The following is a 23,048-nucleotide window of genomic DNA, read 5'->3' as shown; positions in this document are numbered from 1 at the left end:
AGGTTTAAAATATCGGTATCGAGTATCGTATTGGTCATGTGATTTTAAGAGATGTATTGTCCTGTATTGAGTATTGTATCGATCTGGTTAATGTATTTTAGTGTAATTCAACGGAGAGATGTATCGTATCGATTGGGTCAAATATGGATACGTATCAACAAGTATCATTTAGTATCGTGGGATACTTTAAACCTTGATCATAATTATATTGTATATGCGATCGATATGACTCTTGCCAATCAAACACTTGAACAAGACTTTCGAGTCTTCTTCCATCATGAACTCTGAAAATGTTGACCCATACTTAGTATCTCATTTTTTTTTTGTAATATCATACTTAGTAACTCGTATCCCGCATTTTACCACTAAAAACCAAGTATCCAAGCATTTTATATTTTTGTCCTTTCTTTTTATCTAGGGTTTTTACTTGTGAGTCTCTTTAGTGGACTATAAACTAATGTTGGATCCTTATAATGCAATATATTACGTGTGGTTCTGAGCATACTAACACCGGTAATCAATCGTCATTAAGTATATTCAAATTTCAAAAGTGAAGGACCAAAGTGCCCCTCAAGTTATTTAATATATTGTGTGAATATATAGTTTAAAAAAGAGATAATTAGTCATTAAAAAAGAAAAAAAGAGACAATTGATCATTAACATTTAATTATATGGTTAAAAAATATATAATAATATTATTATGAGGGGTATTTTGGTCATTTAACATTTAAATTTTGAATATATTTAATGGTGACTAATGGTGTTAGTTTAGTTAAGACCCACATATAATATATTACCGTATGAGGATTTAACATTAGTTTGTGGTTTAGTAAGGGGACCCCACGGTCCGACATGTTGGATCAGGTCGCCGTGTCGGTGGTGTCGCCAGCCACCGACACGACGACATATCACAAACATGTCGACGATTTGTTGAGTGTTGCTGCATCAGTGGTCTTCGCATCTGGCGCGTTCGACGGACACCTACAACTATACTATGGTGATGGGTGCATGCAATCAGACCTGAAGGGAAAAGGAAAGAGCTGAAATCCTGAACGCAGACATGACCCTATCGCGGTTGTAGGTAAGAAAATATAAAAAAACTAATTTTTGTCATTCTTGCTTACTGAAAATAAATCTCGCCGGTAAGTGGGACTGTGGGAGAGACCGAGAGAGAGAGATCAAAGAAAAGAGAGCGGGAGAGAGTCATGAGGGTGTAGAATGAGAGAGATCTGCAGTGGGAGAGATCGAGAGAGAGATCAGAGATTGCAAGAATGAGAGAGAGCACGAGATTTCACGGTTTCTTCAGGTCACCATCCGCCATGGTTTCAGTCTATCGCTTCCGTTCTGCAGAAAAAGAGAAAGGAAAGAAATAGAAGAGACTGCAGTAATCAACCATCGCAGAGATATCTTAGGTTTTTTAACATTTTTAGATGAGAGAGAGTAGTTAATGGACGCCTCTGGGTGTCCTTTTCCTAGAGGATTTCATTTCAAATAAATTTCCCAGTTTACCAAAAAAAAGCGACGGAGACATTGTAAATTGGTCCGTGGGCATCGCGATAAGTCCTCTGTCCTACTACAGGTGCCGCGACAAAGAGAGTAGTTAATGCGATATTTTAAAATTTTGAATTTTAATTTTTTTTGATATTTCGACAATTTATCTTTATCAAAGTATCTTTGGGGGTTTCGTGTCGCCCTCCAACGATACACATGGTACCGTGGGGGACCCTACACCAAAAAAAACTCTTTTACCTATTTTCAGAAATAGATATAATATACTCATCAAATCTAAGGCTGTGTTTGGAGGGAAGCATTGTCGGAATGCGTTCCAGAGTGAAAACGCATTGTGCATCGTAGACACAGATTTCTGCTTCCCATTCTCCCACTTGAATATTGAATATTTGAATCTTGAATCTTGAGCTGTCCCCCTGAGCTCTCCTTGTACTGTCTACTCTCTCGAATCGTGATTGATTTTTTTGAAGATTGGCCAGAGCGAGCTTTATCGTTTTCATCACAACAACAACCACCGTTCGAGTTACAGATCCAAGAGGTAAGCACGCACAACTTCTCTTTCCCTTCCCACATTTCCCTGCCAGCGGACATCCATGTAGGTTGTGCTAGCTTGTTTGAATTGTTGAAATTAGATTGCATTAGCGGAAAAAATCACTTGATTTGTGGCCTTAATCTTTGTGTTGTGCAAATTTAGTCCGGCAAGCTTCCGTCTCATGCTTCTCTGCAATGCTCGTTTTAATTGACGAAACAAGCATACATTGGCCTTAGAGCCACAAATTTATGCGAGCAACCTCTGGTTCTATACTGCGGGACCTTTGAGCACTGGTTGCTTGACGAAATGCCAAAGAGAAGAGGCTTTTTCCTATTAAAAATCAAGAACGGATTAGTTGGAGATGTATCAAAACAGTGTTTGATATTGTTTCCTCTGGATGTTCTTTGTAGTTTTCTCTGCAGTTTGATATATCATTATAATGTGGTACAGAAGCTTTGTGCACTTGATTATTGGAAAACTCGCTTATTGCAAATGAAGTCAAAGTTCAATTTATGCGACACCTTCAATATGCTGATATATGGCTATCACCAACAAGGCCACTAGGAAAGCATGTTTGTTATGGACATTACAGTCCAGACCCTTGAACCGGAGTAGACCACTTGAGTCGAATCAAGGTTTCAAGCTTGGTCCATGGTAGACCAACTGATGGGTCTCAGTCATGATGCTTCTCGGAGCAGATGTCAACTGAGAAGTTAGGAATCACGCATTACAATGGTGCATAGCTGTCATCGCATGACTTTTCGGCAGAAACAGCGCTGGCAGAAGATTTGGCGCATCATTGCCCAGATGTCAAACCCTAGCATTTAATTCAGCATTGAATGTACTGAGTTTCATTAAATGCACATGGATAGACCAGAAGCTTCTCATTCGCTCCAAGCCTGCCTCGAGTACTATGTACCACCGTTTTGTCCCCCCAACTGAGGGATGGAGTCACATCAAGATCAACTTAACATTGATCTCTTGATTCGCCTGTGGAATCACCACTGTGTCTTGGGAACCATGCGTATCGATTTGTTGTGTAAGCCTTGCCAAGAGGCCATCTCCGTCATTCACTTAAGTCATCCTGATCGTGGGGTCACGGTGAATCAACCATCATTTTAGGTATGGACCAGCTGCATAAATAACCTCTAGACACACAAGTAACGGTAAGCCAAACAGACTTGAATACTCCAGCCATTACTCTCCTGCATTTACTTCTGAAGAACATGTCTTCTTCATCCCCTTGAACATTTATTCCTCAAGGTGGAGTCTCTGGTTTTCCTACCTGAATTGACTTAATCATTGAAGGTGGCTTCCTGTCCCCAGAGGCGATCCACTCTCACATTTGTTTTGGTCTCAGGAACCAGGTCCGGATCAGGAATGAACCAGGGAGCTAAGAGCACATTTTCACCTCAACAATGTTGTAATCAAATTTCAAGAGGGAAGGAAATAGCCATCTACTTGAGTCCAACAACTATATTCCAACAGTCATACCGCTCAAACGGCTAGCCATTGGGACTTAAACTCAAGGGCACTTTTCACTTTATGAATACCTGCACCCCTTGGAAGGAAGAAATCTACCAAGTGCTCATTGTATATATTCTTCCTAGTGATCAAAAGCCCTTATTTTCACACTCAAACATATTGTTGTAGCCTCTTACCTTTGTGCACACCATGAAGTATTATTCCAATGAATCAAGCCTATCAAGATAGATTAAGGCTAAGGTGATTGAAGGCTAGTTGGCAGCTCAAGCAATCCCAAAGTGATTCAAACATCTCATTTTTGCATTCAACTCCATATTGCATCACAATCACTCAGGAGTAAGGTGTCACACCCTTTGATAGGTAATTCCTAAACTTTGTAATTTTGTTGGTTATTGTAATTCTTGTTTTAGGTTGAACTAGAGTTGTAAAGGGTGCTCTTGCCTATTAACAAAGATTGTAAAGGTTCTCTTGCCCTATGAAACATAGATTTGTAAGGGTTAGATTCTCTACCCACCATATTGAAAGAGAATCACAAGTGGAATACTCTCTTGAGGCCAATGGAAGAGTGACGTAGGCTTGCAAAGTCGAAATACTATAAAATTTTGTGTTGTGATTGTTTGAATTTACTTAAATTGTCAATTTTTTATATTTTTTTAATTTTTTAAATATCTACACCTCTCCCCTCCCCCCCCCCCCCCCCCCCCCCCCCCCCCCCTCCTATATCCCATAGGGTATATGGTATGTGGGGCCTCCGCCGCCCCCCCCCCCCCCCCCCCCCCCCCCCCCCCCCCCCCCCCCCCCCCCCCCCCCCCCCCCCCCCCCCCCCCCCCCCCCCCCCCCCTCGGGGGGGGGCGCGTACTCCCTCCTCCCTCCTAATAACAACAATAAAAAATCAAAACATATATAAAAAAACACAAAACAACATACAAAAACGAACGGGGGGGGGGGCGCCCCCCCCCCCCCCCCCTTTTTTAAACAACCTCCCTGTAATCAGGAGCACGAGATAACAGTAAGGCAGCTGAAGCTTCTAGGCACGTTACTATGTCGCTGTCCTTAAGACGTAATTCGCCCCTCACGGAAGGTGCTATGAGGTACCAGCGAACCGTCTCCCAGGATACAAAGAAGCCCAAACTCAAGGTTGTTTCCCGAGTTTTGCAAAGCACAGACAAAACTCAGAACAGAGAAAACTTCGGATTTTCTTCTTATCTTCTGCTGTTGAGAAACTAGAGGGGATTTATAGGCATTGAGGTGCCTCTCTTGACAACGTTCATGACTCTGTTCGTATGGGTGCACCTCTCTCGTAGGGATACAAATGCCAACGTTCAGATCCGAGCCGTTGGATCGTTCGGCCGCACGATCTAACGGTCCAGATTGAACCATCAAGATGACATTTATGGATCTACTTCCATCGCCCTAGATCTGTGATCAAAATAGACGGTTCAGATCTGATCTCGCTCGAAGCGTGCTAAGTGCTAAGTGCGTGCGCCAAAAACGCCTAAACAACCCACGCCCATCGCCCACGCGCGCGCGCCGCGTGCCGCGCGCCGGACGGTACACCGTCCTCGCTCGTACACACGCACACGCATTGGCATGTCTTTTGATATTAAATCAAAGTTAATAGGTAGTACCTATTAATTAACTTGGATTCCGACATCTCGGTTTCCAATGTGGGACTATATAACACACTTTCCTAAAATAAACAAAGGAAAGTTTCCGCACTTATAAAATCCAATTTTAAATGAAACGTTTATTATTTTATTATATTAAAAATAATACAAAAAAACCCACACACCTTTAAAAAAAAAAAAACCCCAAAAAAAAAAAAAAAAAAAAAAAAAAAAAAAAAAAAAAAAAAAAAAATAAAAAAAAAAAAAAAAAAAAAAAAAAAAAAAAAAAAAAAAAAAAAACCCCCCCACCCCCCACACTTAAAAAAAAAAAAAAAAAACAAAAAAAAAAAATTTATAGAAAAAATTAATATTATTTTTTTTTTTTTATTTTTTTTTTTTGTAGGCCCTCCCCTCCCCCCCCCCTCCTTTGGTTTTTGTTTTTTTTATTTTTATTTTTTTTTTTTTTTTTTTTCGCGGTTTCCCTCCCCAAACCCCCTTTTTTTTATGCATGTGTGTTAGTTCACATGTGAGACATATTTACCCTCAACAATGTACTTAATTTCTAACAGCAGCAGTAGCTGTTCGTTACAGCATTGACCGACCCATTGACCGCCTAGTTGCTGTCAGCAATCTTCTCCAGATTTTGGAGCTTCGTCTCCCAATTTTGTGATGGATCTTTGCCTACTGGGTCCTAATGCGCCCCGCTTGCTGCTTGCTGGTTTTTCCATCATCCAATCCACAACAAATCGAATGAAACCTGGCGAAAAAGTACCACAGTATTAGTTCTACTTATTTATGCTAATTCAACCATTCAATTAATAGTATTTTTGTTTCTAAAAACAAGTTTTATTTTTTTGTTTTTGTCCAACCAAAAATAAGTTTAATCAAATGCCTAAAACAGTGTACTTCGAAAAACAATGAAAAATGATTTTTCGAAGTAGAAACACTTAATGGGTTGTCAAGCAAATCCTTAGTATTCACATTTTCACTTACAAAAGAAAAATAGTATTCACATGAATTAATATATTACTTAAAAAAATTTATTGTAATTAATTGATACAGTAGAAATTGAACCCAAAATCCTCTTATATTTAGAAAGATCTGAGTTTCCCATCTCTCTCGAATCGTGATTGATTTTTGGAGATTGACCAGAGCCTTATCATTTTCATCCCAGCAAAAATCGTTTGAGTTACAGATACGAGAGGTAAGCACGCAAGACTTCTCTTCCCCTTCCCACTTTTCCCTGCCAGAGAACAACCATGTAGGTTGTGCTAGCTTGTTTGGATCATTGAAACAAGATTGCATTAGCAGAAGAGATCACTTGATTTGTGGCCTTAACCTTTGTGTTGTGCAAATTCAGTCCAGCAAACTTCCATCAAATGTTTCTCTGCAATGCCCGTTTGAATTAATGAAAACAGAATACATGCCATAGAGCCACAAATTTAGCCAAGCAACCTTGGCTCTAGATGGTTGGACCATTGAGCACCAGTTGTTTGAGGAAATGCCAAACAGAAGAGGCTTTTTCCTATTTAAAATCAAGAATAGTGTCAGAAACCAGACTCTAGGATGAATAAAGAAGAAAGGAAGAAGAAGAACAAGCATAGATAGAACAGCTCCCTGCGATTCTGGATAGATCATCCAGAATCACAGGCCACTTTATTTATAGGCTGCAACTACAATATACTCAGACATAATATTCTGTCCACTAAAATAGAAAAAATATTATGAGAGATCAAGACAGAATATTCAGTCCAATATTCTGTTCACAAAAAATAAAAAGCAAGAAAAAGGGAAACTACAGAAAATAGAAACCATAGAAAGCAGCACCAAATAGAGACTACAGAAGATCCAGATATCCAATCCAACAGAAGCTGTATCTGTATCTCATGCAAATATTAACAAATGGATTAGTTAAAGATGTATCAAAACAGTGTTAGGTATTGCTTCCTTGGAATGTTCTTTTTATTTCTCTCTACAGGTTTGATATATCATTATAATGTGGTACAGAAGCTTTGTGCACTTGATTGTCGGGAGACTCACTCACTCATTGCAAATGAAGTCAAAGAGCAATTTATGTGGCACCATCAATATGGAGATATATGGCTGTCACCAATGAGGTCACTAAGCAAGCATGTTATAATCAAATTTCAAGTGGGGCTGGGTGGTAATTTTAAATTCCCCCTGTCTGAGCTCAGGAGCTACATGACCCAACGACATTCTTTATCCCTTTTAATTTATTAAGACAACCTTTTAACTCCATTTTCTATTTTATTCTGTTTTCTTGTTTATGTTAATCATGCTTTATCATTGCATCATAAATCACACATTTGCACTCCAAAAATTATTCTAATGGTTACATGATGTAGTCGTTAGCTTGGGGTGAAGCCATGCAGTCCGCTCATGGTGAAACTGCAATCCTTGGTTTTTCAAATTTGGACATATAAAAAGGGATGCACGACCCTACTGTCTGCACACTATATTGGAAGGCATTGTTGTAGGAAGTAACAACAAATTATATGCAAGGGTGATCCCCATGTCCGAGGCCAAATTCATGCACCATCTAGGAAGGTAGAACCAATGCTTACGGGACAACTCTAGTAATCATGTGTCTGTGATGGTAATTATGGAATATATTGTATGACCTTGACCTATAGGTAGGAGCCATACCAATGTATATAGATTGTTTGTGTGGGTGGTTTTGTTATGTGATGCATCTTGCATGTCATGGCAGAGCATATACAGTAGTAGGAATGGTTAATTGCAGGAGTGGACAATTATAAGACCGCTCCAATTTAATGGTTGATTTGGTCTAGGCATCAACCTCTGTCCCACATTGCTTGGTTTGTGAAGGAAGTTTCTCAAATTTTAAGACAAAATTACCCTTGATCTAATTTGGAAAAATTGCCATCGGTTAATTCTTGATGGACAATAAAGTGAGTTGTTCAATTTCCTTGAGCAGGTTAAAGATTTTGGCCAAAAAAAATGAAGGCATTGGGTTGGTGGTTGATGTTTGTTGGTTTACTTCGACTGGCTTCAGTTTGGTTTGGATTCTTTGATATATGGGCTCTTCGCCTTGCCGTCTTCTCCAAAACTACAAGTAAACTTCTCTCTCTTATGTTTTTCCTTCTTAAACTGATCAATCATCTGTTGTTAAATTTTATTCAATGTTCGAATCGGGCCTATGTGGGTTGCAGAATCAGACTGACTTGGTCTATTTTTTCAATCTTTTAATCATTATTGCGGAAAGTATTTCAACTGGGTTACTCATGAAATCCTCTTCTGTGTTTTCTATACTCTAGTTGTTATTGTTGTTGTGTTTTTGTTATTTATTTATTTATTTATTATTATTTTTTGACTTTTACTCTACTGATACATTTAAGGGTCTTGGACAAGTTCCCTTGAGCAAGAATTTAAGATATGGAGCTTGTCTTCATCAAAATCCTCTTTTGTTGCCTTGAGCGTCTCTACTAGCAATAAGAATAGCTTACATGTTGCACATAATTTCACTTTTTAGTTAAAAGAGTATCATGATGGTAAGAATATAATGTAACCTTTGCAGTAATGTTAGTATAGTATGAGTATGAGTTTCCAAATCTTCCTTTCTAGGATTTTCAATTATTGGCTATGCATTAAATTATATGGAAAGACAGTACTTTGTTTATGATTTTCTGTTTTTTGCTTTTTTTGGGAGAATCAACATGAACTCCAACTCACTTGATTTAGGCCCCAATTGGAAGACTTTATTTTGATTCCATTCTTTTATTAGGTAATGAAAACTATTTAATGCAATGGTAGGTTAACCAGATAAACTAACCCCAATAACAACCATAACATGCTAGTTACAGTTCCAGCAAAAGAAATAATAACCAGCCAGCTAACAGGGATTCCGCAGGCCCTAAACAGGGGGTTGTATGGCCAGAAATAACCTAAACCAGAATTAGAAAATATAGGGCTCAGCTGGGGTTGGCATCCCTATGGACCAAGGCCCAATGCAGGTGAAGCGATGCTGAAATTTCCAGAGTCAAACAGCTTTTTAATTCTGAATCAGAAGGTTAATGGTGTTCAAACTGAATCAGGCACCGGACTTTATTCAGATTGGGATAAAAAAGAGTAGGTCTTTGCAGGGGTTAGTCCTCCAAATCTCACTTGATCCTGGTGGACAGACCTCCTACTACATAGGTCTGAAGTTGATGGGGAAACTGGGCAGAAACTGAGGTTGTAGGTAAGCAGCAGTCTTATATTGGAGGTGTGCAAGAGCAGCAGAGTTTGTTGAAGATCAAAGTTGCAATCAGGCCTTCACAGATGTAGCTGCAGCATGGAATAGCAGTCTGATGATGGCACCACAGCAGGGGATCGATTTGAAGAAGAAAGAGGAAGATGGAATGGAAGATAAGTGGGGTAATAGATCGGCTTTTTCAACCCTCATGCTCTCACCAGGACACATGTTGGTAGCAGATTCTCATTCATCAACATTGATCATGGGGTGCCACCAATGGCAATTACAAATATATGCTCTAGTGTTGAGCCTCAGATTAAAAACTAAAAATTGGAAAGCTTCTAATAGGTCTGTTACTTGAGTTACAAGGAATTAAATAAACTAGAAAGCAACTAAAATAAAAACTAGATGTAATAAAAAAATAGAAACTATGCTCTAGTGTTGAGCCTCAAATTAAAAACTAGAAATTGGAAAGCTTCTCATAGGTCTGTGACTTGAGTTACAAGGAATTAAATAAACTAGAAAGCAACTAAAATAAAAACTAGATGTAATAAAAAAATAAAAACTAACTTGAGTCTCAAAATCTTCTAGGAATCTTCGGGATGCTGCAGCTGATTCTAATTCTACAGGCCGCATTTTTAAATAACTTTAATTGTTGCCGGTGGCTCTAGTATCTTTTGCTCCTCACTTTTTGAACAACCTATTGGTCCCTCCTGTTAACTTAAATGACTTAAAGAAGAATAGACAAGAATACCCCCACAATTTTGGTCTGAGAGACCTAACAACTCCCAGCCCATTTGACTTGGCCTTATGGTTCATTGGGTTGGTCCACCAATTGGTGTAAAGAACCAGCCCCAGCCCCTTTATAATGTCTGTAGGTGGCACACTTCCTAGCATGTTGCTTGCCAAAGAGTTTGTCTATATCAGTATTTAGTGATGTAACTCCATTCATTTGAACTTTCTTTTCTTTTCTTTCCTTGGGAGGGGTTGGGGTTGGGGATTACGTGGTAAAATTTTCTTGCTTCAGACGTATGTTGAGTAGAGGGGTATTTGGTACATGGTTGACGAAATGAAAATGCTTTCACTGGATGAAATCCTAAATTGACTCTATTCCTTTATTTTCATTTTACTGATGAAAGACTTGTTTATGCATTACAGGATTGACAGCACAGCTATTAATCTTTGATTGATAGCTATAATTGACATTACTAGTCTGATTATTTACTTTCTGCTTTCTTCGAAGCATACGATCTATTTATGTTTTGATTGTTTCCATTATCTTGATCTTCTTTTATTTTTTCGGCACTGACATGAGACTTGGGGTCTAATTCTAATAAGTATCTTTCTTGTTGAAACTTGAATTTATGAATGAAACAGTATCTAAATATATATTTAGCTTAGAAATAAAAATATATATAAAAAAAAAAAATCTAGGAAAAGATATACCAAAACAGAAGGGGCAAAATGATACAAAAGGAATTCTGTTGGATTTTGTTTGTCCTATCTATAAGAGATCACTCAGAAATGTAACCAATTCTTTCCTTTCCTTGGGTTTTTGGCCATCCACTGGGAGTGTCAGCATAATACCAATATTTTAGTAACAAATTCAATGAATCTAAGCATAGTGCTTGGTGTATTGATTCTTTTTGGGAGACGGAGTGTGTATGGGTTGTTTATTTCAAGAATAGGCTGGATCCATGCAGCTATCTGTCTGCAATCCATTGTTGTACTTGACATTACTAGTCTGATTACTTCCTGCTTTCTTCGAATGCCTAAGATCTATTTGTGTTTTGATTGTTTTAATTGTCTTGATTTTCTATTATCTTTATAACATGTCAAATCCATATCCAGAGATCACCTGGAAGAGCAAATTATCTCCTCAGGAGATCTCTATCTTTTTGCAGCTCTTTGATTACCAGCATCTTATTGCATTTAGTCCAAGTTTCAATAATTTGGTGTTGTTTTTAGGCATCAGTTTATTGCCATTCTATTTGCATACTGAAATCATGATTGCTGAAGATTCATTTTCTCTCTTTAAGCTGACTTATCTTCCGCAGAAGTGTCTCTTTGTGGTCCTGGTTACCTTGTTCATACTCTTTGTGGGAACAGATGAATTAGACCTTCCTTTATCTCATACTGGTTGTTTATGTAGTCATGCTTGTTTTATGTTCCCTCTCTCTCTCTCTCTCTCTCTCTATCTATATATATATATATAATACTAATTTGTCTTCTGCAGAAAATATTTTCTCTTGTTAGGGGAATAGTGTAGGTTTCTATTTCCTTGTTTCTAATTTTATATAATTTGTATTCTTTTGGTACAACTCTTATGTGCACCTTATCTTGTGATTTTTCTGTGACAATTTTTTCTAATGGAAAGTATCACTATTATTGTAGTGACTGAAGTTCATGGAAGGACATTTGGAGTCTGGACCTTTCTGACATGCACTCTTTGCTTTCTTTGTGCATTTAACCTTGAAAACAAGCCCCTGTATCTGGCCACCTTCCTGTCATTCATTTATGCCTTTGGTCATTTCTTGACTGAGTACCTAGTGTACCACACAATGGCAATTACAAATCTGACGACTGTTGCCATCTTTGCAGGTATTTTTTTTCCCTTCTCCTAATAATGATCAAAATTGATATGATTATTTGTACTGTTTCTCTTGCATATATTGTTGTGCTTCCATAACGTTGTTGAGTTTCAGTATCACTTATGTTTCAGGATGACACTTTACTAGATCTCTGTGATCATTAGTACTGAAAGATATAACAGATCATTGTGCATTTAACATCTCAGCAACATGATTTATTTAGCTTATTTCATTCATCTATGCCTTTGGTTGTCTCTCAACTGATCCCACTGCTGCCATCTTTGCAGCTGTTAACTTTTCTAGTATTAATTTATATATCTTTTGGATCTTAATGTGTCAATTATCAATGATTTCTGTCTTACATGGAATCTCCTCCCCCCTTCTTGAAGTACAGCTTGTATTTCCCATTTATTAAAAATGATGAATTTAATAAAAATGTTCTATGAACATTAACACTGAATACATAGCCACATGGTGGTGTGGTTATGGCTGTTGGTCTGTGAACCTGAGTTCACAGAGGGGCTGCATAGAACAGATGAGGTTCGTATGTAATGGGTGATTAGCTGAGTATTCTCCCAGATTTAAGATGGGGCAAGTCAAATCTTCTAAAATCCTATCATATCTAGGGCCGTTTCATTCTCTCTGACCATATCTTTAGATCCTTGGATCCATTATTTTTATCGACTGCTACACTCCTCAATGTAGATGACCCCATGGCTGGGCTTCACTGTTGCTGATGGGAGCATCAGAAGCGGCATTGAAGCTGGCTCAGAGTTATCCCTGATCTGGATCCAATTGGCCAAGCTTTGGGGATTCTGGAAATCCTGGGTCGCTCTACACTCTTTCCAACTTTGAGTAGGAATTTGTTGTTAGTTTAATTCTTTGAAAAGATATAATAATTGCTTGTGTTACTTTTCAATGGTTGTGTTTCATGTCATAATCCATCTTGCTTGATAAGTTGCGCTAGTGTTAAACTTGCTGAAAAGTGGTTTCTTTTTTTGTTTTTACTGAAGACTTGCCTGATTGAAGATTCTGAGCCAGTTGATATTTTCATTCTTGTGGACTGACAAGACTTGGTTATAACAGGAACATCAATAATATGGATGTCACTACAGTGGAATTCTCATCAACCAAAGGCTCCTAAAAAAATTGAATGAATCCTTAGTGGCGATATGATTTTTCTGTTGAAAGGGATTCTGGTATAGGATATTCATGCCAAGTATCTTTAGGTAAAAAATGCATCCATTCTTGAATTTGAAAATTTTCTGATAGCAAGCATCATCAAACATCCGAATATCTGGTCGCTCGTTGGCTCTCTTATTGTGATTGCTTTGACGCTGTGTAGTGAATTCTGTTAGCACAACTGCACAGGGCTCTGACCTCTAGAATTTCCATTGCAGCAAATGTTGGTATTCTGAATTTTCTTTTTTGGGGGTGTTGGTTGATCATGATTCACAAATTGATGTAATACGTGCAAATGTTACCCAGTCAATCCTATATCCTGTGTGGTCTTGGACGCAGGACCATATACTACATTCACAAAGTCCAACTGTCCCCGCGGGCTTCAAGCCGTCAAGGCTTCAATTGTATGTCAGCCAGTTCTTGTTCATGACTTCAAATAGTGCAATGTTGTGTTCCACCACGGAAGGCTGAGAAGCTAATAATAATAAAAAAAGAGTGCATGCCAAAGGAAAGCTAATGATAAGAAAAGTGCAATCGCAGGTATAATGCTAGCAATGGTTACCCAAAAAAAAGAAGGTAAAATGTTAGCACTGAGTCTAGGGCCTTGGGCCCAGGGTGCAATATTTTGGCAAATTTTGCCGGTTCACACCCTGGCAAACCGGCGAAATTTGCGGACTTTTCAGGTGATTTTTTGCCTCTATGATAATCCACGACCGCTGCCGGAGAGATAGAATGAGGAGAAGAAGGGGTCAGGCGGCAGCAAATTTGGTGATTCCGTGGATTTTAGCTTGTATTTTGCTAGTTGGCCGATTTGCCGATATTTGAATATATCGGATTATGGTTAAAAATATGTTTCGCCCTCTGCCGAAGGATATTTGGCGAAATGTTGTACCGTGCTTGGGCCTTGCCTTGTTGAGTTGTTGGTGCTACAGGTCAATCGATCAAGGATCTCGTGATCCTCCAAAAGGGGCAAGGCGAGCCACAAGCCGATCAGGTGTTTGGGTCTTATGTGGACCCAACATTTCTTGTTTTGAGAATGTTTCAACTTTCAACTGTAGAAATTTATGTACTACTTTGCACCATACACCCAACAAGATCCTTCTGTACACTGTTTTGGACTCCCTTTTGGACTGGTTAGACCCCTTTCCCTTTTATACACTATTCTCTGTTTTCTCTCTGTCAATCACACACACGCACGGGGGGTTCTTTACCTCTGAGTGGTGGTGGTGGCGTGGTTAGAATGTATATCCTCTTTTAGAAATTAGTTATATCGAACCTATCACCCTTAAGGCCTTAACCTTTCTTTTCTGGTAAAACCATCAATCTACTAGATTCTGCTTTCCTATACAATAAACGTGGCGTTAGTATTCTTCTTCCTCCTAATCCTACTTATAACGTGTTAATAGTAAAACGATTCTTTTAATTATGATTAGCAGCCTTTCTCAGATAGAGCCCATGATGTCGATGGGTTTTGATACAATGTTGAATTAATCTTATAATTTAGAAGAGGAAGGGGAAGGGGTCAAATGTTTGTTAATGATCTTTGTTGTAGTTGTTAACTCTGTTCTTATTCTTAGGGTTAGAAAGAAGAATCTTGAAACTTTAGCAGATTTAAGTGTTGACCCAGACAATTGTGTTCGTCTTAATATTCAAACTTTCCAGCGGCTCTACTCTACGCTTGAGAGATTTGAGTTAGTTAAGGTGAGACGCCCTTCTAGACGCCAGACACATTGATTGATTGACCAATTCAATGATTGAGTACAGACAGTATCCAATTGAAAAGGGTCACGTCACCTGATCAAAAACACATCTCATTCTCAGACATTGTTGGTCGAAATTTTGATCTCAACCGTTCAAATTTAATGATTGAAATTTAATTTTGACTGAAATTTTAAATTTGACAGTCCAAAATTACTCGTTCTCACCAAATACAGAAGTTGGTCACTTCCTAGTTCCATATACGTCCATATCAATTGGACTCGTCAAGCCCCTTGGGCAAATAAGTAAATAGATAAATCGGTGGAAGTTTAATAAGATTAGAAAAAAGAAAAAAAAAACCCGTTTGTAAATCTTAACTGATCTCAATTCCCAATTCCCAATTCCCAAAGAAGGAGATTTTATCAGAAAGCAACGGTAGAGTTTAAAAAAGTTAGTTAACGTCCGTTGGGGAAATCCCAAGTTGTGATTTTCGTGAAGCAGTCAACGAGGAGGAAGAGACAGAGAGGAAGACTACAACGGGCGGAGTAGCCAGAGCATTTGGCGGGTAAGTAAGTAACTCCGAAAGAAAGAGAAGAGAAGATTAGAAGAAGAAGTTGGAAGTTTTGAGTTGTCTCTTCACTTTTTTTTTTTTTTTTTCCAACTTTTGGTCTGAATCTGCTTCACAGCCTTCCTTAGTTCAATCATTTGTCTGAAACCCCCTTGAACCATCCGTTTGCACCTGTACAGAGCAAATTACATCCCCGCGGGGAACCACACCATCTCGTCGTCCTGTAATTCTCCCTCTCTCTCTCTCTCTCTCTCTCTCTCTCTAACAGCTCTAGAGTTCTCGTAATGATCCTCTAAGACTCCCAAGAGTCGCTCCTCTTTCTCGCTTTTTTTATAAAAGTTTTCCTCGTTTTAGACTCCACTTCACCACCCGTCGCTGAGGTATGACTGCTTTCTTCATTTTATTTCTTATTTTATTGATTACTTTGTCACGAATGAAGGCTTTTCACCTCCACCATCAAACCCCATCTCAGCCCATATGTTTTTGGATGATCAGCATCAGGGCCTCTAATTCTGTAATATTTGATTAGTGTGAAATTTTCTTCTTTAGTTGGTATTGGCACCGGTTACTTTCTACAGCCACATAGACATATATACGTTTCATCCAGCAATCAGGTCTCGATGATCATTCTCTGTTAGTTCCTTACATATTTGTAAAATCACATGAATGAATGGAAATTCCCAACCCTTCAGTTCTCTATTGAAGCTTTTGGGCTTGATTCCACCTCGGTTCTTGAAGTCCATCTCAGATTTGGTTTAGAGATTTTGGATTGTTGGTTGAAGCTTTTCTCTGGAATGCTGTTTTCGTTTGCTGTTTACCTGCTGTTCTGAGTCCTGTGTAGTTTTTTGGATTCTCTTCTTATCTGGTTTGAGGAGTTATGCCTAGGCCTAGTGATTGTGCATGGATGGAGCATATGGCTGTTGCTTCTTCATTCACTCTAATAAAATTTCCTTCTTACTGAAGGAAATCCTCCTGAACATGAATAAATATTCCAAAGCTAGCCATCAATGATGCTGGTGGTTTTTTTTTTGGGCTGGGGGGAAGGGGGGGTGTATTTTATCTTATATTCATGTATCTATGTGTGTGCAACGAGCAATTCATACTTTTTTGGGGCGGGGTTGGTGGAATATGGGTAATTCATACTTCATGAAAGACCTTTCACAGTCATTCCTGATTATGTTGGCTTTATCAGGTTTAACAACTTGGTGGCATCATTTGTTCCTGTTGTGCCACAGCAAATGGGGAAGCAATTGCACCGTGACTACTCCAGTATGAGATTTGATGGCTCCAATCGTGGCTGCTTGCCCGGTGTATTTCACATCCTCTACTTCCATCAGTGGCACAATGTCAGAAGGATGCTCCCACACAAAAAGCATAGTCATGGAAGGCAACCTGAAGGTAAAAGTCTGTTGACTTACTTGGCTTTTTTACATACTATGTTTTATATATAAACTTAACTGAATGTGAGTTCTCTGTGCATTGATGCATAAAGATTTAATTTACAAACTAAAAATAATGAAAAGGAGCTGGACTGGGGATTACATGTCTCATGCCATGTAACCAGTATTCCTGACACTTATATTTTATCTATGTAAGATGTCCTGCAATATGTCTGCAGAATTGTGCATTTCACAATTCCTATGTCAGGGTCAGCAAGTATTCCACAGCTCCTATTTCCATTATGTGTCTTGTAAGTTATGTAACTTTTTCATCTTCCATCACTCTTTCCTCAGGCTTCAAATGTTCAAAAAAGGACCAACATATCCCTACTAATATTGAAGCACAAGACTCCACGGATGGTGAAGTAGACAAATTGATTGTAAGTATCATGCAGTGATCTTTCTATTCTTGCTTCCCTTGTTTATTTAAGGCAAAAATATCATCCATGGAGTGTCCATTTAATGAAATAACTGCAGGGTTCTTCTTCCAGTGTTTTTTTAACCTTCCTAGAGATTTTGGATTTTTCTTAAGTTGTTGGAATTTGGTTTTCACCATTTTCAGTTTGAAGAGAAAATTGAGGAGACCAGCTCAACCAATGAGAAATCTGGCAAAGCCCAAATTAAGACACTAATTGCTGAAGAAATATCAAAAGAACGTGACCAAAAATGCCGAAGTAATGTGTTCCCTGCTAAAGTACGGCTACTGCGTACTAATTCCATCCATCATTTGGAACCTTCACCAGATGACAAATTCTTTGAGGATATAAGAGAAAAAGATGACGATCCAAGAATTAATGATCGGCAATATGATGTCATGAAAACTGGTACTAGTAAGCTGGTTCCAGTCATGCAAAAACCTCCTGAGACAGATTTCCGTATTAGAACAAGTGAGATGTGCGAAACAACGAATGCTGAGAATGAATTGGGACATGCACAAGTTGATGAGTTGAGGATGCAGCTAACTCAGAATCATCCACTTCTTCGGGGTAAGCTTGGCAAGGGAGTGTCGAAGCAGAAGTACATGGATGCTAAGTTTCTTATCAGAGAAGATTCACTTGCCCAGTCAAAGAAATTTCTGGATGTTCTGGAAGTGTTTCAGGTAAACAAAGAATTATTTCTAAAAACTCTACATGAACCTGAGTCTTCTCCTGAAAATGACTGCCAAAATGTACAGATTTCCAATACAGAGAGGGAATTGACCAAGTCAAGTTCATTCCCGGCACCTTACTCGTCATGCAAAAAAACTGGTAGGTTAGCCAATCTCAAAAACAACTTGAAAGAAGTTAAATCTTTTACAAAACAAGAAGGGCAGTTGCAAGCTGGGAGTTTGCCACTTGATTCTTCACATGACATTATCACGGGATTAATGGCTGATCATGATGAGCCAGAAAGGCTAGGAACTGCTGGACCTAGTGAAGATTCAGACTGTTCTCTGGGCTCATCCCATGCATTGAAGAACCAAGGGGATAATCTTGTAGTTACAAACCGTTTCAAGAATATAAAGCAGCGGATGAAACATGCGACTGAAGGTAGTGAGAAGGAGCATCGTCGGATTTCCATGGATGCAATCCTTCATAAAATTACTATTGACCATAAGCATCCAAAGGATGGTAAGGAGATGTCTGACCACTGGAACAGGCCCATAACAGACAGAGATTTCAAGGACAGTGCCAGTTCCATATATGACAAGGGTGGAGTCCGTCACCTCAGAAGAACTGCCTCTCTTAGCGAATCAATGGATAGATTCTCTCAACTGTTTGGTTCTACTTTCAACAGAGAATCTAAGCATCATTCATCAAACAGATTGAGGTTGACAAATGAAGATGTAGGATATGCTCATGGACCAGCCCCAAAAGCCTTTGGAAGGATGCTATCTCTGCCTGAAATCAAGTCCCCTTCTTCTCTTGTTAGTGAGGTGGATATTTCTTGTTTGGGAATGCCAGCTAAAATTTATGTGGACAGCCCAGCTAAGACGGAAATATCCAGGTCTGATCAACAAGAGTCTGCTGATCTTCCTGTATGTGTAGACAATGACAGTGAGTTAGAACCTTCTATAGAAAATGCTGACCAAGAAATTTTGGATGAGGTGAGTCAAAGTATTTCAGGGGGGGATGAGGTGGAACTGATGCTCAATACAGATGATAAGGAAAAGGAGAAACATGCTACTGAATGTAGTGAGAAGGAGCATCATCGGATTTCCATGGATGCAACCCTTCATCAAATTACTATTGACCATAAGTGTCCAAAGGATGTTAAGGAGGTGTCTGACCACTGGAAGAGGCCCAAAACAGACAGAGATTTTAAGGACAGTACCAGTTCCTCATATGGCAAGGGTGGACTCCATCACCTCCGAAGAACAGCTTCTCTTAGTGAATCACTGGATGGATACTCTCAACTGCTTGATTCTACTTTCAGCAGAGAAGCTAAACAACATCCATCAGACAGATTAAGGTTAACAAATGAAGATGTAGGATATGCTAGTGGACCAGCCCTGAAAACCTTTGGAAGGTTGTTATCTCTGCCTGAAATCAAGTCCTCTTGTTCTCTTGTTAGTGAGTTGGATACTTCTTGTTTGGGGATGCCATCTAAAATTTATGTCGACAGCCCTGCTAAGGTGGAAATGTCCAGGTCTGATCAACAGAAGTTTGCTGATCTCCCTGTATGTGTAGACGATTACAATGAGTTAGAAGCTTCTGTAGAAAATGCTAACCAAGAAATTTTGGTTGAAGCAAGTGAAAGTATTTCAGGGGAAGATGAGGTGGGACTGATGCTCAATACAGATGATGACGGTGAAGCGAATAAAATGAATGATAATTTGAGCAATCAGCCAATGCTGGAGAATAGTTCTACTTCTCACCATCAGCAGGAGGTTAAGCTAGCAACAGACTCCTGTATTAATCAGACGCAACAAAGTCCAAGCTCTGTTTTAGACTCCTGGCCTCTAGAGACTTTCATCATGGAAGGTAATTACCCTATGCCAATTATTGTCTCCCTCATGCACTAAATCGACACTTATCTTGATAATCCTACTCACTTTTTAAGTGTGTTTTGTTAACATGGTTGGTTGCTTTTGAAAAGGATCTAGCGAATTTTTATTTCTCCTATTACTGTTTCATCTACAGAGGAGGTTGCCTTCCTCTGATCGTCACATCCAGAAGAGAAAATTCAACGTTGTTATTTCAACTTAGATAGTAATGTATTCGACAAGTGGTATTTTGACTTCAAAGTTCATTGAGTAATTTGTTTTGTGAGATGAAAAATAAAATTTTAATTACTTATATAAGAAAACTTAGTTGATTGTCATCCCGATCTCAATGGTCTGATACAAGTCTGAGTTTGACTTTCCAACAGTGAATCGTTACTAGTTATGGAATAAAGAATTGATAGGTAGCCATATAATGTTTCATGGAAGTTGAGTTTTTGCCATTTCAAATTAGTTTTATAGAATTCTAACTTGTGGACTGATATTTTAGAAGTTTTAGGTGGCACCATGTTGATTTAATTTGATTGCTTAAGAAATAAATATTGTTGCTAAAAGTAGTTTTTCCATGAATTTTCTTCAAACAGAAGTAGACTCGGGGTTAAAACTGAAGCACATAGATATCAATGAGCTGGGCTCTTTGAATGACATGCCATATGCTAATGGAGGTATGACAGAGATTGAAAATGTGACTACTCTGAGCAAGCATTTTGACAGCTGTGAGCTTCCACGTCTCCAGGTAGATAAAACAGATGAAGCTGTTTTTAATTTTGTAAGAGATGTGATCAAGCTGTCTGGTTTCTGTGGGGATGAGAATCAGGCATTGTATTTACCAGGCCAGGCAATCGACCCCTCATTGTTTGAAGAAGTAGATTGTTGCAGACAGGATACTGTTAGCAATTGTGATCACCAGCTTTTGTTCGATGTAGTTAATGAAGTTTTACTAGGTATATATGAGAGATCATTCAAATACTGGCCCCGGCCCTTGTCGAACAACTTAAACATCCGTCCATTGCCCGACCGCTTCCATGCTCTTGAGGAGGTATGGGCCAGTGTTAGATGGTTGCTGAAGTATCAGCCACAGTCCGATCTGTCATTGGATGACATTGCATCTCGTGATCTTGCTAAGGCTGATGGATGGATGAACCTTGAGTATGAAAGCGAGTGTGTTGGACTTGAGCTTGAAGAGTGGATATGGGATGATCTCCTGGAGGAAGTTATTCTTGAGCTTGAGGTGCCCTGATTAAGTACCCAGTCAAAGAGTGACTTCTCCATTATTGTTTTGAGTTATACATAAAATTTTACTTCCTTATTTCTCCTGTAAGTAATAGGGTTTTTTTATATAAAACATTGTATAGATAGAGATGAATATAGGAAAATTCTTGTCAAAGTTACATACATTGTACAGATAATGAAGTTTTTACTGTACTGAATTATTTGCTTCAATTTGGTTTTGGTTGTTTATGTATTTAAAATTTTAGTGAAAAAAATTGTCTCTTGGTATCTTATTAGGGTTATCCTTTTTCCATACCATAATTATTTATTCTCAGCACGAATAAGATCAACTTATAATGTATATGAATCTAATCAGATGGTTTATAATAAAATTTGAAATCAGTGAGGATATCCAAACTATCTCTTCCTTTTTCTCTTCGATTTGCTTCAGATGGATTAGTAGGTCTTTTAATTTTTATGCACACTTCTTAGTTACTGGTTGCTTGAAACACAGATTGTCTAAGGTCTGTAGGTGAAACCATCTAACTTCATTGTTTCAATTGTTTTTTTTTTGACATTCAGAAACTACTCGATGAATGCATTCTATTAATGAATTTTTCAGGTTTTTCTTTTGAGTTTTGACCCCAAAAAAATCAGAATGAACAACCAGTTATTAAACAATTTAACTGGTTTTGTTACCCTTACAATACCCCTATGAAAGCAAGAAGTCATCCTAGTATGGGATGTTAGGATCTATGCCTAGTGTGAAGAGCCTAATATAAGAATCTTTTGCACAAAAAAGAAAAAGATGTTTTTTTTTTGGGTGAAGGTAAAGAACTGAATTTATTGAACATTAAAACGAAATAGATTACAATATTGCTGAAATGCAGAAGATGCTAAGTGATGTACAACAAAAATGAGCTCTATAATTATGTTGGAAAGTATTAAATATAGCTCTGATCTTCTCCAGGAAATGTCAAATGTCTGATTCTCCAGGGATCCTGTTCAGTGTTTTTATTCAGCAAGTTTACTACAGTAGCATTATCACTCTCGACTCTAATGGTCTTAAGTCCCAAGTGAATAGCATGGATAATTGCCCATTCAAATGCTGCTGCCTTCGCTTGAAGAGCTGTTAATGTTCCACCATAATGAGCAAAACAGAAGATAACCTCCCTAGTGTATCTCTTGCCATGCCTCCTGCACCTGCTTGAAAATTGTTATCTCATGATCTGATTGATCCACCATCTACGTTTATCTTGACTCTTCCTGCCTCCAGAGCCATCCATCTAATGTTCATCTTGCTATGCTCTGCTGTTGCTGATGTTTCTTTCTTTATATTCTCCATTGTAAGGCTATGAGCTAATCACCAGATCCGGTGTGGATTAGTATATCAAAGCCAGATAAGCCACAAAGTAAAAAAGGTGAAGTATAAGAGAGTATTTCCTCTACTGCTTGTCTTCATATCCTTAATCCATCACTCGAGTTGTTCATGAAGATCTCTGTTGTATGAGAGCCAGCAAATTTGAAATTTTTTCTTAATAAGTTTGGCAAATCTGCATTGAGGAAAGATGTGTTCTATAGATGCTCTTTGATCTGGACAGAGAACAAACCACCCAGAAACATTACATCCTTTATCTCTCAACAATGCTGGGGTGGGGAGCTGTGCTGTGAAGTTACTTCTGGTTGCCACCACTCAGTCATGTATGGGGGCTCTTTATTCCAACAGGGGGGGGGGGGGGGGGAAAAGGGGCTGAGCTGGGTTTTATACCTGAAATCCAGTGATCCAGCCAAGGGTGGATGCTTTGGCCATCTCCAACCTGGATGAAGATACCTTCTTTAAGATCATCCCTGATCTTGATAATGGATTTCCATCCCCAAGATGCACTAGGCTAGGGGAAGCCGAGGCTTGGAGGAAATTACATGATCTGAAATATTTTTCCTTCATAACCTTTGCTCCACAATGTTTTACGTGACTTGATCAGTTCCCAAGCAAGGATCCATGTTCCATAGAAAATTTGGGCCCATA

At 38.7% G+C, this 23,048-nt stretch overlaps 2 protein-coding genes across 6 annotated transcripts; both read left to right on the top strand.

Moving 5' to 3' along the window:
* Nucleotides 1-1,801: 1,801 nt before the first annotated feature.
* ERG28 (ergosterol biosynthesis protein) lies at nucleotides 1,802-14,277 on the top strand. Of its 2 annotated transcripts, XM_089143714.1 has the most exons (5): nucleotides 1,802-2,047; nucleotides 3,402-3,886; nucleotides 8,093-8,230; nucleotides 11,744-11,950; nucleotides 13,027-14,277. In XM_089143714.1, exons 3-5 carry the CDS (start codon nucleotides 8,116-8,118, stop codon nucleotides 13,095-13,097), a joined length of 393 nt encoding a protein of 130 aa, XP_088999840.1. In that variant the 5' UTR covers nucleotides 1,802-2,047; nucleotides 3,402-3,886; nucleotides 8,093-8,115; the 3' UTR covers nucleotides 13,098-14,277. The 2 variants fall into 2 exon arrangements, with proteins under 2 accessions (XP_088999840.1, XP_088999839.1); XM_089143713.1 differs by lacking the exon at nucleotides 3,402-3,886 and having other exon boundaries at nucleotides 13,027-14,275.
* A 794-nt stretch (nucleotides 14,278-15,071) lies between these two features.
* On the top strand, nucleotides 15,072-21,419 carry LOC149023158 (uncharacterized). Of its 4 annotated transcripts, XM_089143712.1 has the most exons (6): nucleotides 15,406-15,768; nucleotides 16,581-16,786; nucleotides 17,122-17,207; nucleotides 17,390-17,926; nucleotides 18,002-19,790; nucleotides 20,395-21,419. In XM_089143712.1, exons 2-6 carry the CDS (start codon nucleotides 16,627-16,629, stop codon nucleotides 21,048-21,050), a joined length of 3,228 nt encoding a protein of 1,075 aa, XP_088999838.1. In that variant the 5' UTR covers nucleotides 15,406-15,768; nucleotides 16,581-16,626; the 3' UTR covers nucleotides 21,051-21,419. The 4 variants fall into 4 exon arrangements, with proteins under 4 accessions (XP_088999836.1, XP_088999838.1, XP_088999835.1 ...); XM_089143710.1 differs by lacking the exon at nucleotides 15,406-15,768 and adding an exon at nucleotides 15,072-15,385 and having other exon boundaries at nucleotides 17,390-19,790; XM_089143709.1 differs by having other exon boundaries at nucleotides 17,390-19,790.
* Nucleotides 21,420-23,048: the final 1,629 nt, after the last annotated feature.

The sequence above is a fragment of the Hakea prostrata genome, chromosome 2 (genome assembly GCF_041222555.1).
Source record: "Hakea prostrata isolate BN-2017 chromosome 2, UWA_Hpros_2, whole genome shotgun sequence".
NCBI lineage: Eukaryota > Viridiplantae > Streptophyta > Magnoliopsida > Proteales > Proteaceae > Hakea > Hakea prostrata.
This window is presented reverse-complemented; position numbering and strand designations above follow the sequence as displayed.

Coding starts and splice junctions, on each gene's coding strand:
- ERG28 (XM_089143714.1), top strand. CDS start 8,116: ATGAAGGCATTGGGTTGGTGGTTGATGTTTGTTGGTTTACTTCGACTG. Junction 8,231..11,743: donor CGTCTTCTCCAAAACTACAA/GTAAACTTCTCT, acceptor CTATTATTGTAG/TGACTGAAGTTCATGGAAGG. Junction 11,951..13,026: donor GACTGTTGCCATCTTTGCAG/GTATTTTTTTTC, acceptor TGGTTATAACAG/GAACATCAATAATATGGATG.
- LOC149023158 (XM_089143710.1), top strand. CDS start 16,627: ATGGGGAAGCAATTGCACCGTGACTACTCCAGTATGAGATTTGATGGC. Junction 16,787..17,121: donor TCATGGAAGGCAACCTGAAG/GTAAAAGTCTGT, acceptor CTCTTTCCTCAG/GCTTCAAATGTTCAAAAAAG. Junction 17,208..17,389: donor GTGAAGTAGACAAATTGATT/GTAAGTATCATG, acceptor CACCATTTTCAG/TTTGAAGAGAAAATTGAGGA.